Below are 15375 nucleotides of genomic sequence, written 5' to 3'. Positions count from 1 at the left end.
TTATGTACTTTCTAGTATATGCTATTTTTATGTGTGAACTGTAGAAAATATTTTTCTTAAGAGATATGATGGATAATCAATGTGCAAATATTTTCTCTACTCATGTAACTGTTTATGGGTCACATAGTGTCACGTTTGTATTTTATTGAAAGAGAGAATATTTTTTCTTCATGTGTATCCTCAACTTAGTTTTTTTTTTTAAAACTTGGTTTGTGTCTTTTTATTTATCCCCACCCTCTTTATTTTTCCCCAAAACTGTTTTTCCCAAAACTTGTTTTTGTTTTTCCTATTTTTATAGGGGGAGAAATATTTTTTAACCTTTGTGGTTCTCAGGGGGAGTTGTTGCTCTTCATAGGGAGTTGTCTCTGTTTTCTCTTACTTTATTGCGTATGTTTTCTGTCTACCTTCTGATTAGGTAGTCTTTGTCAATACGTGACAAAAAGGGGGAGACATAGATGACCTGTTTGTTTTGTTTAGGGGGAGATAAAATTGTTTTTCAAAGGGGAAGAATATAAAAACTTTTTGATGTATCTAACTTAGGGGGAGAGTTAGAATTTACTTTTATTTTTTATATTCTGTTTCATATTATTGTTTATATGTCTTTCTTTTCACAAATGCGGTGATGTGTTTGTTGAGTGTTTCAGGAAAGACAAGTACATTTTGATCAAGACCTTCTACCTCTTATTGGCAACTTCTAGGTTAGGAGTCTTAGATTGTGATTTGTGATGTAATTGGGCATTTTATTGTATTGGGTTGTTCTTGTATTTGAGCATTTCATTTTGTATGAAAGTTTTGTCACAAATTGCCAAAGGGGAAGATTGTTAGGTTCTAAATGTTTAGAACAATTGGCAAATCGTGAACACAAACTTGTCTAGATATAGATCTTAGAGTCTATAGATATTATTAGACAATGCTCAAGGTGATTCAAGTCAAGATTCAAGAACATACAAGCTGCAGGAAGAAGATTTTATAATTTGTCTGATTCGATCGATCGAAAGACAGGCTCGATCGATCGAAAGTCGTATCTGCAGAATTTTAATTAAGTTCAAACAACAGTTCAAGCCCATTTAGGATTAGAGTTTCTAATCTACTTCTCTCAGTATATAAAGGAAACCCTAAGCACGTTTTTATGTGGCTTTTCAGAGAGAAAAGAGTGTGCCTCTTTTGTATTTAGGGTTTTGTTCCTAAAAAACTCTCTTATGTCTTCTACCGGTGCTATTCCTTAAAGAATCTCAAGATCCGGTATTATAGAAGTTGCTGTCTTCTCTTGTCATCAAAGGTGTTGATGATCTAAACCTTCAAGGGTGGTCTTGGAGTCACAAAAAGGAGAGTTTGTGTTGCTAAACCTTTGAATGGGATCTCAAAGTCACAAACGGGGGTGTTTGTGTTTTGCAAAAGCCAAAGAAAGAAGGAGTCTGTGGATTCAGAGCTTGCACGTGGTCGTGTCAGTAAGTTCTACTGGTTGGTAGCAATAAGAAGTCGAGCGTGGGGGCTTGTAAGTCTTATTGTATGAACTTCGATTCTTTCTAGTGGATTTGCTTTTTACCTTGAGGATAGTTAGGTTAAATCCTCCCCAGGCTTTTTACCGGTTTGGTTTTCCTGGATGATCATATCATTGTCTTATTTATTTTCCGCTGCTATGCATGATATGATTGTTTGATTGTGATAACCTAGACTTGGAATTTGGACTAAGTAACAACTTGACTAATTAACTAGGTTAATCTAATTGTGTTTTAAGGGGTCTAAAAACTAACACAATTACTTTAAAGTTTTGGCATGGTGAATTAATAGAATATCCATCCATAACTACATGGTGAAAACTTTTTATTGCCATAGCTCAAATTGCTTTGGACATTGAAATTTTAAGCATGTCAGGCATCAGCCATTACCATTCATATTGATAAATGATATCTCGAAGGAATATTTTATGGAGACAAAAATTCCTGTTATTTAGGATATCGTCATACCCAAGGTTTGTTTGTTTTTGTTTTTGGTTTTTTTTTTTTTTAATAATTTTTTTCTTACAAGGCTTTTATCATTACCAAGCAGGTTAAATCAACAAAACTACATAGCGTGGAATCGTTTATTTCCAATTGCTTATTTGCATAATATTTATCAAAAGATATAATTTTTTGTAACTTTTATTTTAAATATGTTACATAAAGCTAAAAGCTAATTTATTTCAAAATATCTAAAAGCTAGAATATATGCAAAAAAGCGGAGACAAAAAATAATGAAAAACGTTTTTCAACAATTCGCACACGCAGACATAGAAGACCAATAGCGTAGTTTGTTTTCAGACCTAAATTTTGGAGGCATAAGAGAGTGTTGGGTTGGTCACAAAACTCACAACCCACATGCCCTTTTGCCTCAACTCAAATGTCACCTATTGTATTGGAAAACACTAGTTCTTGAATAATAATCAATTTCCCTTCAATAATAATAATAATAATGATGATGATGATGATGGAAGTCGTGCTCATAGTTTAAATCATATTCATAATTTATCAAACACAAAGTTGTGCTTGGCTGCCCTGGTATGGCAGGAGGGGGAGGCATAATTAGAGATTGCCTGGGAAGATGGGTGAAGGGGTTTACTAGAGCTACAGGATGGGCAAACAGTCTTGAAACTGAACCATGGGCAATCAGAGATGGGCTCACCCTCTGTATCCTGCTGCAAATCCGAGCCATTGAAATTGAGATTGATGCTAGCACTGTGGTTATTTTGCTGTCTAATAACGAAAATAGCTATGCTGAATTTGCGCCAATTGTTGATGATTGCAGAACCTGTTGAACCAAATTCCTTTGTGGAAGCTGAGCCACTGCTATAGGGAGGCAAACCCGTTTGCTGATGCTCTAGCAAGAAAGGCTATTCAGACACAACATGACTAATGACTTCCTCATTTTGAGTACTCCTCCTGTGGAGTTACAACCTCTTTTGATGGATGACCTGATGGGTCTAGCCATCTAGGTTGTAACCGTTTATGCACTGATACAGCTTCTATAGCTGCTTCTTATTGTTTTATAATATTCCCATATTACCAAAAAAATAATAATAATAAACACAAAGTTGTGGCAAAGATGATCATGATCTAAGCTGGACTCGAACTTTTCCAAATAAACATTTGAAAGTAGGAGGTATATGAAAAAGGTAGTTTTGGCTACTAAAAATCAAGTGAATTAGCAAGATTGCATCTTCTATAGTATAATAGAAAATATAGAAAATCAAACTATAAAGAAAGGGTTTCTTTTTTTTTCTTTTTTCTTTTGGGAGAAGAGAAAGGGTTTCGGTCTAACATTTTATTTTATTCACAAATACAAAACAATCACACGTCACTATAGTAGACACTAGCATTCATGTCATCTTAAAAAGGGGGGGGGGGGGGGGGGGGGGGGTGGGGGAAAGAAACATGAAAGTATTAAATATTACAAACCAAAAGTTGGAGCAAACATTTTACCACTACCTTAGATAGGACTGTTGTGAACAGGAATGAAACCAAATGCACCAGTTGAAGATGCATATATATCATAATTTCTGCTCAATAGCATCTTCTTGCCATGACAATGAACTACACCATGATTAATGGCCTTCAATATGTCTCATATTGACTACGTTCTCATTCTTGAAGGGCTATTTTGTCAACACATAAATATCGTATTACACTCTAAATATAGCCACTTCAATCAGTAATCAATCCAAATGCATTTCCAAATTCCAACCAAAAGTATCTCTTTGATTTCAAGTCATTGTTCAACTCTAGTCTTAAGTGTTGAAGTTGAAAGAGCTATTCAATCATGGGAGAATATCTTCAACTTCAAACATCTGCATAAAGTTAAAGCTATTAGTTGAGCTAGGCTTCTAGTATGTACAAGAAATTTCTAAAATGCTTTTTGGAAGCAATATTTTCTATATAGCGACAAATATTTCTGTTATTCACAAATCAACAGAAATTCATGAAATACCTATGTAAGGTAGGTTTGGCTACCCAAAAGTGAAGCAAGGTTGATATCTTATATGGTATAACTTAAATATTCAAAAGTTTTCATTAAAGATTTAAGATAATCATGATCAAATATAAGGAAGGTTTGAATCCAACATTCACGTAACCACAAATGCTAAACAATCACACACATTCATAAGATATCCTGAAAAATGAAGAAAATGAAAATTTAAAGGAGGAGTAGACATTTCTACCATTACCTTATCTAGAGAAGAACCTCTATGAAGGAGATTGAGACCATAAAGACCTTAATCTTTGTTCAATAGCATCATCTTGGCATGCCAATGCACTCCACCATGTCTGATGGGCTTCAATACATCTCAAGTTGATTGCATTCTCACTGTTGAAGGGCAATTTTGTCAACATCTGGCACATGGAGATCTTAATCTTCTCTAAAGATGGCCATTTCAATGAGTCACTTGTCCAAATGCATTTTACCCTTGGAAGATTAGAAAGTTCTAGCATCTTTAATCTTGGAAGTGCGTCAGGTTTCAAGCCATTATTTTCAGACTCTGCAATTATCTCTTCAATTTCAGGACAATCTTAAACTTTCAAGTGTTGAAGTTGAGAGAGTTGTTTAATCATGCCACCGGAGAATATCTTCTTCAACTTCAAACATTTGCATAAAGTTAAAGTTGTTAGTTGTGATAGGCTTCCATTATGTACAGGACCTTCCCAAATGCTTTTTAAGTTTGGAACATTATTTATGAACATCTTTTCCAAGCATATTAACGCACTTCCCTTTACTATGGTACCATCAACAATTGTTTCAATTTCATTGCATCCTTCAATCAAACAACCTCGCATCTTGTTGATACTTTCGATACCAAAATCTGATAGTCTTGAAGTTCCCTTGTGGCCAATCAATTCAAATGCATCAGTTTCCAAAAGAACGTCAGAAATTATTGGATCTACACCTTCACCATTTGCAAACTTCAAACATTTCCTAATTTGATATTCGAAGCAATCAAGAATTTTATAAAGAGTTGTGTCATGATAACCAACAGAAAATTGAAATGTGAAGTGGAAATCCTTCCACAATTGACTCGTTGAGATAAAACTTTTAAGACAATCCACAGTAGGGAAGCAAATTGATAGTGAAGTCAAATGCGTCAATTTAGCCACTCCCTCAGAAATAGCCTTTATAGTCACCTCCCAACTTTGATTATTTGGATCCACATCTATTAGTAGTTCTTCTAGTAAAAGAAGACTTGAAAAGACATTTCGACAATATTCTACATTACTTGAATGCCTAATGCCAAAATTTGACAATGACATACGTAAACACTTCAACTGATTCAAACATCCAATCTGAATTGGAAAATGATTAAGGCTAGTGTCTCGAATATCAAGCACCTCGAGATGCTCAAGTCCTTCTAAGTAACGGAGTTCCATTAAACAGCTGCAAGAATGCAGATATAATGCTTTGAGACACTTCAAGCAAGATATTGATGATGGTAATGATGTAATTCCAGTGCCATGTAAATCTAAAACCCGTAGATTTTGCATGCACCCAAAGAATGACTCAGGAATCACTACTAGGTCTTGATTTCTCTGTAATAACAATGTTGAAAGCTCATTGCAATCTGGCATTTCCGGTAAAGTGCACAATTTATTATCCATCAAGGAGATTCGATTTGCTTGTTGCCATTCTACCTCATTGGGGGCCTCTTGCAACCCTTCACGGGGTTTCACCAAAATCTTGAAATTACAACTTCGGGAAGAAATGTTAAGGGCCATATTTCGTATTACTTTGTTCATCCTTACATGATTCATCTTTGCACTCTTCTCTAGTAAAGAAACGCTGATAAGTTCCTCCAATATGGAATGCCCTTTGTCACGTGCAACTCTAAACTCACTTGTATCATGAATGAAACCTTCAGCTCTCCAACATTCCAACAGATAATCTTTATATATCTCATAGTCTTCAGGATATATTGCACCATATAGAAAGCAAACCTTTTTAACCTCATCATCTAAATCTTCATAACAAAACTTCAAGTACTCAATCAATTCATCGATGCCTTGGATTTTGATACTTGGCCATCTCCGCAAACTTCTTAATCCATCACTCCACAGGTGAAAGTTATCCTTTCTTCTAAACATACTTGCTACTTTGTCTATCAATAGGGGCAAACCAGCACATTCACTGACAACTAGCTTGGCTATTGGTTCAATGCCTGGAAGATTTACATTTCGACCCACCTTTACCTTGAACATTTTCCATGCATCAGCTTCGGACAATCGTTGCACATTAATTTCCAAATCAGTTTCCATATCACAACAAACATGATAATTTCTAGTTGCCACTACCACCTTGCTATCCTTTTCACTTTCACACATTCCTATCAGAGGCAGATCAAGAACTTCCCGAACTTCATCCAAAAGAAGTAGACACCTTTTGCTTTTCAAGTCTCTACATATTAGTTGGGCAATTTCATTAGGGTCAGTGATGCCTTCCATATTCAATTTTAACCGATCAGCAATTTTGTGTTGCAATTTTTCTAAATTCCAATCCTTTGATACAGTTACCCAAATAACAATATCAAACATTTTAGCAGTATCTTCATTGTTATTTAAGCTCTGCATTATGGTTGTTTTCCCAATTCCTGACATTCCCCAAAGTCCGATTCTTTTTACAGTTTTATCCCTCAGATGGCCCAGTATTTCTTCAACAGTTGAGTCAAGAAATATCTTGTCTTCTGATTTGGGTCCATGCATAATTATCACATGCTCTGGCAATTTCTCAACCACTATTCCTATCTCAGACTTTCCCTCTACCCAAAGATTATGCAGTTTCTTGCACTTCTCTGCCATGCTTTGGCTAAGATCTGTGCGTGACTCGCTTGACCCAATCAAACGTTGACTCCATGTCCTTTTTTTGCCTTTTTCTTTCTTGTACTTGGTTTCTAGTTTTCGCACCTCTTCTTCACATTTCATGACCCTAGAAATCCAAGCTTCATATACTTGAGTGACCAGCTTTGTCTTTGCTTGAGCCAATATATCATCCCTGCAGGTATACAACTTTTTTGCTTGCTCTATTAACCTTTCATAGTTGTCTTCTAGATCATAATCAGCTTCATTATCAACTTTGCAACTCAGGCTATTGATAATCTCTTTTCCATATTTTTTTCCATATTTGTAGGCCTCATCCCCTGCTGCAGTACCCACAGCAGAAGCTGCAGCTGTACCTATACCAGAAGCTGCTGCCCCCCACATATCTGTGTCACAACAATAAAAAATTTTAAACATTAGCAAAAACTCTAAATGCAAAATGAAGAATGAATTTTCAGTTTAGAGAAGTAATAAGTATAATATATAACCATACAAAAAAGGATTTTTTATTCAAAAGGTGCAAACATGGTTAAATTACAAAAATTAAAGCACAGTTTTCACAATCTCATGAATGGTCTTTAGACATGGAGCTTATTTTTAATCAACAACAATCAAACCTTAATCCCAAATTTGGGGTCAGCTATGGATCTCAACATACTTGTTAGAGTCAGTCATATGTCATTTTTTACAATTTCTATTAATTTGGTATTCCTCTACCTTTTTTCATTCCACTTAAATTAACTCACTCTCTCTTGTTAGTGCATTAATCGCTTTCCTCTAAACATAACTAAACCATCTTAAGGAGCATTTTTAATCAATGAAGATTTATTCATTCATGGGCTTATGTCCCCTTTTTGTAATTTTCTTTTCGAAAATCTAATATTAAAACACAATCATAATTTATTTGTGTTATTGTTTTAAATATAAAATGGTAATAATATTAAAGCCCTTTTTTCTTGTGGATTCAATTTGCTCAAGCACATATGATTTCCATATCGAGTTGGTATATACATCAAAATAATCCAAAATTAGAAATATATATCATACCAATACGTTATTGTATGATTATGACATTAGGTCACCATGGCAAAATTAATCTATTCTAACATAAGTTTTTTTTTTTTTTTTTTTAAAGAAAGATTAACATAGGTTATTATAGAAAGGGGCTTTGCTTGTTTCACTTCCAACTGCATCCACATTTTTTTTTTTATCATGTGGAAAATGTGGACATCTGGTGTGAAAGTGTGAACATTGTGTGAAACATTTTATATTTGGAAGTGTGAAACAATAATTACCTATATAGAGGGTGGTGCTAGGGGATACAGCCACTTTTCATGAAAAATTTCACATATAGAGGTAGCAATCTATGTGGAATGTGCCACATCAACTACTTTAGCCATGCTATGTTGTTAATTGATTTTTCTTTATTGTGCTTCAAAAAGACACCCATGATTAACAAGAGCTGCAACAAAAAAGAATAGCCTCTCAAAGAAGACCTCTTTGACAAGGCATCCAACATGATCTAACAAGAAATTGTGAGTAGGAGAAGACCTCAATCACAACCTCAACACCTAAACCATACCTTCAACCTATACCAAACAACACCCAAACCTGAGTCACACAACTCAATTCCCACCACACATGAGAACAAAGCCAAAACTAAAGCATCAGCAACAAATCCAGCCTGCCCAAAATGACGAAAGACAAAGGGGAACATGCCAAATCAAATTTATAATTTTTTAAGAATTAGGGTTAGAATTTAGGGGAAAAAAGGCTTGACAATTGTAAGGAATATAGGATTTCTAACGAGTAAAACCTAATGTTTGGGTTGCTATTACAGGACTGTGAATAGTAACCCTGTGCAAGGTTTCAAACTGTTGAAAATTTACGGACAGAAAAAATAAATAAATAAAAAATTCTAAGCATGACACCTAGCATTTCCTTGCATCACACCTTTTTTTTGAGAAATCCTTGCATCACACCCATAGAAGATTATATCACACAAACCTCAAATTTAGTTTCATAAATTTTGAAAATTTATACTTCTCTTTTGATTTGGAAAATATTACATCCATAGACATAGATGATTAATACCTATTCCTAATTTCTAATTGAACTTGGACTTCTTCAAAACTTAATAAGAGTTTTTTTTTTTAATAATTAGAAAAGAAAAGGGAGGGTCACATTCAAATCCCTTTGCAAAGAGTCCAATCACAAAGACAAATCTACAAAATTAACAAAAGACGACAAGGGGATGGTACCTAAGGCAGTCATCCAATCACACACACACGCACTTACTCAGCACCATAAAAAAATCCTCATGTTTACTTCACGCCAAAGATTTCACATAACAGTTGTGGCTTGCTAGGCAATGGAATCATCCTTGCCAACCTTCCAAGAGCTCAATCACAGATTTTGGCATCACCCAAACTGCCCCAAACAAAGCAGAAACAAATGACCAAATATTTGTTGTAAAAAAGAAATGGAATGGAAAATGATTAACTGATTCCCCACTCCTTTTAACCGGACAACACTAATCAACTTATCAATAAGTTCTGCTTATGGAGATTATCAATTGACAAAATTTTTCCTAAAAGTGTAGTCCACAAAAAACACATGCCTTTCGAGGGACCCTAGCACCCTAAATGCTCTTCCATGGAAAAGAGTGGCATGTGAAACCCCTAAAGGAATTATAATAGGAACGAATCTTAAATATCCCACTCTTTGTTGGAATCCATAAAACTCAAACTTCTCCGAGAGATGAAGGCAAGTGCTTATAGAGCAAGTCAAAAAAATTCATCACTGATTCTAGTTCTCAATCTTGAAAAGGCTGAACAAACAGAGGATTCCAATGCCTAACCTCACCCTTGGATGGGTTGGCTAGGTAAGAAGCTACTAAAGCTTCCCTATCAACAACTAAGGCATACAAATCTGTGAAAAAATCTTTAACCCGCTCTAGATGTCCAAAACCTCACTCTAGATCCTTCTTGTACATCAAATTTTAAGAAGTTGAAGGAATCTCATCCCCCACTTATACTCTTCCACAAACTAACACCATAAGGTCCCTCAGAGCATCTCCAATAGCATCAACAAACACAAAATACTCTATTTTAGAGAGTATAACCACAAAATGCTGCTCCAATGGCCTCTCTATACATGAAATTTTTTTTGGCTAATGAACAGTAGCTCATCAAGTCTGATGAGCTACTGTTCATTCTTCAAATCCTTTTTTACTATTATAATAATTAGGTGTTGAATAAAAAAATGTTGGAAGATGTGTAGTTGTTAAAAAATAAATAAATAATGAATGAAGAAATAATATTTAAATGAGATAGAGAATGAGATAAAGAGTCTGTTGGAAAGTGTATTTGAAAAAGTTGGTAGATAAAGGTAAAAGTCACTGTTCATTCTCTAAACAGTACAAAAATTTGATGATTCTGCTAGAGATGCTCTTAATCGACTTCATTGTCCATCCTCCTCGTTCTTCTCCATATTTCATCTAAATGACTCTTCTCCAAAGATGATTGTTTTCCACTACAAAACTCCAAAGCTACTTTCCTGATAGGACTTGATTAAAGAACTAAGTTTTTGAATACCCAAACCATCCTTGTGGGGTTTTGGTATTTGTAACTCATTTAACAAACCACCCAAATAGGGTTGATTTTGTGATGAAGGACCATGATAACAACCATAAGCTCCCACAATGAAAAGGAGTTACATACATCTGATGCAAAGCATTTGAAGCAAGAAAATTCATATGGCTGAGTAATGTCTTGAGGAAGCCAAGTGAACAAGTTCCAACTCCTATCTTTATGACATGTGATCAAACAATTAGGCATATTCTTAATTGATTTATAAGTTGGTTAGACATGTGGAATAAATGTTGTGCTAGATATAGTTTGTGATTATTTTAACATGTAACTAATTCAATTACACACTTGCTTAGGTGTAGTTAGTTAGTTAGTTATGATGTTGTCATCATAAATTAGTCTTTGTGTCATAGTAAAGATAGCTATTGATAAATGAATGAAGAAATTAGTCTTTGTAAATTGTATTTTGGGTAGAGAAATACCTCCCCGCCACCCCGCCACCCCGCCACTCATAGAATTTCTGACTTCCTTCGCATGCAACTTTGATGGTTCTGCATCAATATCAACATTCATAAGCAACTGTAAGAAATTTGGATAATGTTTCAGAAAAAAATTAATAACTAAAACATGTATATTATCATGCTATGAATCAACAACATTTTCCTCCACAAAGGCATTATCACTAAGTAGTTTTGAATATACATTATCAAAGAGAATACACACCTCCATTTGCTCTTGTAGCTTTACTTGAACTAGACTTCTTTAACAATTTTCTATATCCTTTTTTCTTCCTTTCGTTATCCTCTGATATTAAATAGTCGCCATTCTCCACTAACCTTTAGGGAGAACCTGCTTAGATAAATAAAAACTATTAATTTATCAAAACATAACCCAAATCAAGTTTGGGGAAAAACAAACAGACAAAAAAAGACCTTGTTGTCTAAATTAATTGGGAAATTCAATGTATTGGGCTAGGGTTTGTTTGGGCAGTATAAACACATTGAAAACCCTTATTTTTATATAGTGGAATTCTAGAAAGTACATACACAGACATGGGCACGGGTACGTTATGGCAACCCTAGCAATTTCTGAAAAATTATAACATGGCAGTGCGGATAGGACACTAATATTACACGGGTATGACACCGGTCAGGTAGCCCACATGAAGCATCTCTGTCGTACCGGTGTGGTACCCGTGGATGTAGGGACAGCACCAAGCCACATAAATTGTTCTGCTCTTTTTTCTTCCCATTTCCTCTAAAAATTCTAAGATCAGAAATCTTCAACGTAAAGTCTAATCATTTTCCCCAATAAAATAGAAGCCATTTTAAATACTGTGTAACAAGCTCAAGCGCTTCCTTCCGAACTCCAAAGGGGTAACTTCACCATTAATGAGTGCATACTATATTACTATAGATGGATGAGAAGACTAATCTAACCATTTATGAGAGAGTACTATACATGGATAAGAAGACTAACCTTATACAATTAGAGTAATGATCAGCAGTCTAAAAGATATTGAACTTCCAGCTACCACTACCAAGCGTTGACTTCAATTAAAAAAAAAAAAAAAAGTAAAGACGAGCAACCAAATTTAATTTTACTTACATAATCAGAATTGAATTCCAAAGTTTGTAATACAGAGTTAAGAAACCATTTCAGCTAGCTAACCTTAAAATAGGAGTAGAGTTTGTGCTGTAAAGAGTGATAAGAAGACTAACCTTCAACAGAGTATTCGGTATAGCAGCGTGAAGCAACCACCCAGACGGAGATGGCGATCTTGAACTTCTTACTCAGAGACTCAGAGTAACTAACGTTGACTTCAAACAAAACAAAACAAAAGATAAAGTGAGCAACCAAATTTTATCTTACGAGTATATGGCTGCAACTGGCAAACGTGTCGGTCAGTCGGATTTCGGATGGAAACTAAACGCGTGGTAAAACTTATAATTGTGGATCGGGTCAATCCGGACTGCCATGTCAGTTGTTACTTTTTTTTTTTTTTTTTTTACAACCTCGACCTCCATTATTTTTTCCCTCCCCATTATTATCCACTGACTATTGCATACTATTTAATGCATACTCACCATAACACACTATCATGTGGGTAGAAATCGTGTTTTCAAATAAAATCATAATACCATTTCATAATTTTATAGGGGGTATGTAACAAGATTTAGTATATTCTCCAACTAACGCTCAAAGCCAAACAAAATTGGATTCTAGTTTACTACTTTAATCCTATGTTTGGTTTGGGTGAAAATGGCGATAATGGAAAATGAGAGAAAGAAAAGAGAGAAAGATATAATTTTTTATTGTTTGGTTGAAATGAAAAGGGAGAGAAAAAAGAAATAGAGTGGATGAAGTTTTCCATTTGAAGATCATGAACTCACCATTTTTTTCCTTCCAAATTGGTGGGAAAAAGAGAGAGGAGATGGTATTAAGAAAGAAAGTATAAAATTATCCATATTTTTTCATCATTATACTTTTAATAATAAAAACATAATAGTACTTTGCTTTTTATCCTTTCACTTTTTCACAATTTTTACCAAGCACACATGATAAAAAATATAAATATTTTATAATTTCCCAACATTTTTCATCCTCAAAGTTTAGCCTAACTTCCACTTCATTTATAACTTTCTAGTTTAATAATTATCCCCTTCACTAATTTTCTAGAGAAGTTTATCAGCTACTTTATAGGTTGTCTTTAGGGTCCACCTCAAGAGAGAATTTTCCCTTCTGCCATCCAATTCTTTCCACGTGGTGATGAGGGTGATAATATTCTAAAAACGTGGAAGGAAAAGGTTGGAGAAAGAAAATGCGTGAGGTTAGTGAGAGAGACATAAGGTATTCTAGAAAGGTTACAAGAGAAGAGGAGAATTTCTTAGATGAAAGAATTAAAAAAAAAAAAAAAAAAAAAAAAAAAAAAAAAAAAAAAAAAAGAAAGAAGAAGAAAGGTTCCTTACATATTATAGCATTATGTTTGTTTGTTAATTTGGCAGTTGAATCTGAATAATGTTATCGGAAATAATTGAACTGGTTTATTTAACAACAAAACTCTTGTCAAATACATATTATAGGATTAGAAGATAAATAAATATATTTTAAAGGTCCGTTTAGTTAGATGTTTTGGGAGATTGAATTAGTGTTTAAAAAACTCAAAATTCTATTTTGCAACCACAACTCTTAATTTTTTTTTTAATTTATTTATTTTTACAAATGTCATTTTAACTCAAACCATAGTATTCTAATAGCTTCTACAAATGGATCCTTAATATGAAACCTCTAATATTATTTTGGCAACAAAAAAAAAAAAAAATTTCCACAGCTTATTTACTATGAGACAAAATATATAAATATTGAGTAATTTATTTGTTAAATATGTGAAAAAATAATAATTAATGTTTTTTTAAATAAATAAATAAAACGAAAAAAAAAAAAAAAAACTTCTAAAGATCACAGTCATCTTCTCAACTCATACTCTAATTCTAATAGGGGGAAACTTGAGAGAGAGAGAGAGAGAATTTGACAATGGACCGCAAGCAGGAACAAGATGCACGTGTGTGAAGTTGGGTAGCAGAAATCACAAAAATTGCTTATGATGCTGAGGATCTCATTGACAAATCTATATATTACTAAAAGCTGAAGCGTAGAGTTTAATGTTACTGTACTCACGTTAAGCCACATCAGCATCCACGTCATTATCTTTTTTCTTTCCAATTTTCCTATAATTGTTTTTTAACATTTACTTTTTTTTAATAATTGCATTTTCTCCAACCTTTCTCATGTCTTTACCTTTTCATCTCCCCACTACCCTCAACCTTAATACACTTTTCATCTTTCTTTATTTTGTCTCTTCATCTTTCTCTTCCTTATCTTTTCATTTCCCCACTACTCTCAACCTTAATATCACTATTCATTTTTCCATTCATCTTCCTTTATTTTGTCTATTCATATTCACACCTTCCTTTAATGTCACAGAAAGGTGTCTTTTCATCTTTCCCTCCCTTACCTTTTCATCTCCCCACTACCCTCAACCTTAATGTCACTATTCATCTTTCCATTCACCATCTTTTATTTTGTCTCTTCATATTCACACCATCTTCTATAAATTTGTTATTCTCTCTTCTATTCTTTGCATAGTTTTCCATCACAAAATGGTTGTTTCTGCCTCTCTCTCTCTCTCTCTCTCTCTTTTTCTCTCACACACACAAGAATTTTTGGAGTATTTTTTATTTTATTTTCCTGCATCTCTGCTTAAGTTGATAAATTTTTGTATTTGTGATAACTCTACGTTGGGTTGGTACGATTTAGTTTTATGTTTTAAGTTTTTTTTGTTCTCTTTGATTGCTAAATATTATACTATTGCATTATCAAAAAATTAAATCTATATATTACTAACAGCTGAAATGTAGAGTTTAATGTTACTGTGCTCACGTTAAACCACATCAGCATCAACATCATTATCCTTTTCTTTCCAATTTTCCTATAATTGTTTTTTAACATTTACTTTTTTTTAATAATTGCATTTTCTCCAACCTTTCTCATGCCTTTACCTTTTCATCTCCCCACTACCCTCAACCTTAATACACTTTTCATCTTTCTTTATTTTGTCTCTTCATCTTTCCCTTCCTTATCTTTTCATTTTCCCACTACTCTCAACCTTAATATCACTATACATCTTTCCATTCATCTTCCTTTATTTTGCCTATTCATATTCACACCTTCCTTTAATGTCACAGAAAGGTGTCTCTTCATCTTTCCCTCCCTTACCTTTTCATCTCCCCACTACCCCCAACCTTAATGTCACTGTTCATCTTTCCATTCACCTTCTTTTATTTTGTCTCTTCATATTCACACCATCTTCTATAAATTTGTTATTCTCTCTTCCATTCTTTGCATAGTTTTCCATCACAAAATGGTTGTTTCTGTAATATATATTATTC

General features: G+C 34.0%; 1 protein-coding gene across 1 annotated transcript; it reads right to left on the bottom strand.

The window, feature by feature from the left end:
- Window positions 1-4375: 4375 nt before the first annotated feature.
- LOC126716057 (probable disease resistance protein At1g61300) lies at window positions 4376-12277 on the bottom strand. The gene is made up of 5 exons (XM_050416990.1): window positions 12148-12277; window positions 11906-11976; window positions 11150-11275; window positions 10909-10977; window positions 4376-7222 (listed from the first exon to the last, which is right to left on the bottom strand). The coding sequence occupies exons 4-5, from the start codon at window positions 10937-10939 to the stop codon at window positions 4545-4547; spliced, it is 2709 nt and encodes a 902-aa protein (XP_050272947.1). The 5' UTR covers window positions 10940-10977; window positions 11150-11275; window positions 11906-11976; window positions 12148-12277; the 3' UTR covers window positions 4376-4544.
- Between the last annotated feature and the right edge of the window lie 3098 nt (window positions 12278-15375).

The sequence above is a fragment of the Quercus robur genome, chromosome 2 (assembly GCF_932294415.1).
Source record: "Quercus robur chromosome 2, dhQueRobu3.1, whole genome shotgun sequence".
NCBI classification, from domain to species: Eukaryota; Viridiplantae; Streptophyta; class Magnoliopsida; order Fagales; family Fagaceae; genus Quercus; species Quercus robur.
The sequence above is the reverse complement of the archived record's forward strand: the minus strand, read 5'-3'. Positions and strand labels throughout refer to the sequence as shown.

Excerpts from the sequence above, each read along its gene's own strand:
- LOC126716057 (XM_050416990.1), bottom strand. The coding sequence starts at position 10,939 with ATGAGTGGCGGGGTGGCGGGGTGGCGGGGAG. Across the intron at positions 7,223-10,908 it reads GGTGGCGGGGTGGCGGGGAG|ATATGTGGGGGGCAGCAGCT; the intron begins GTATTTCTCTAC and ends GTTGTGACACAG.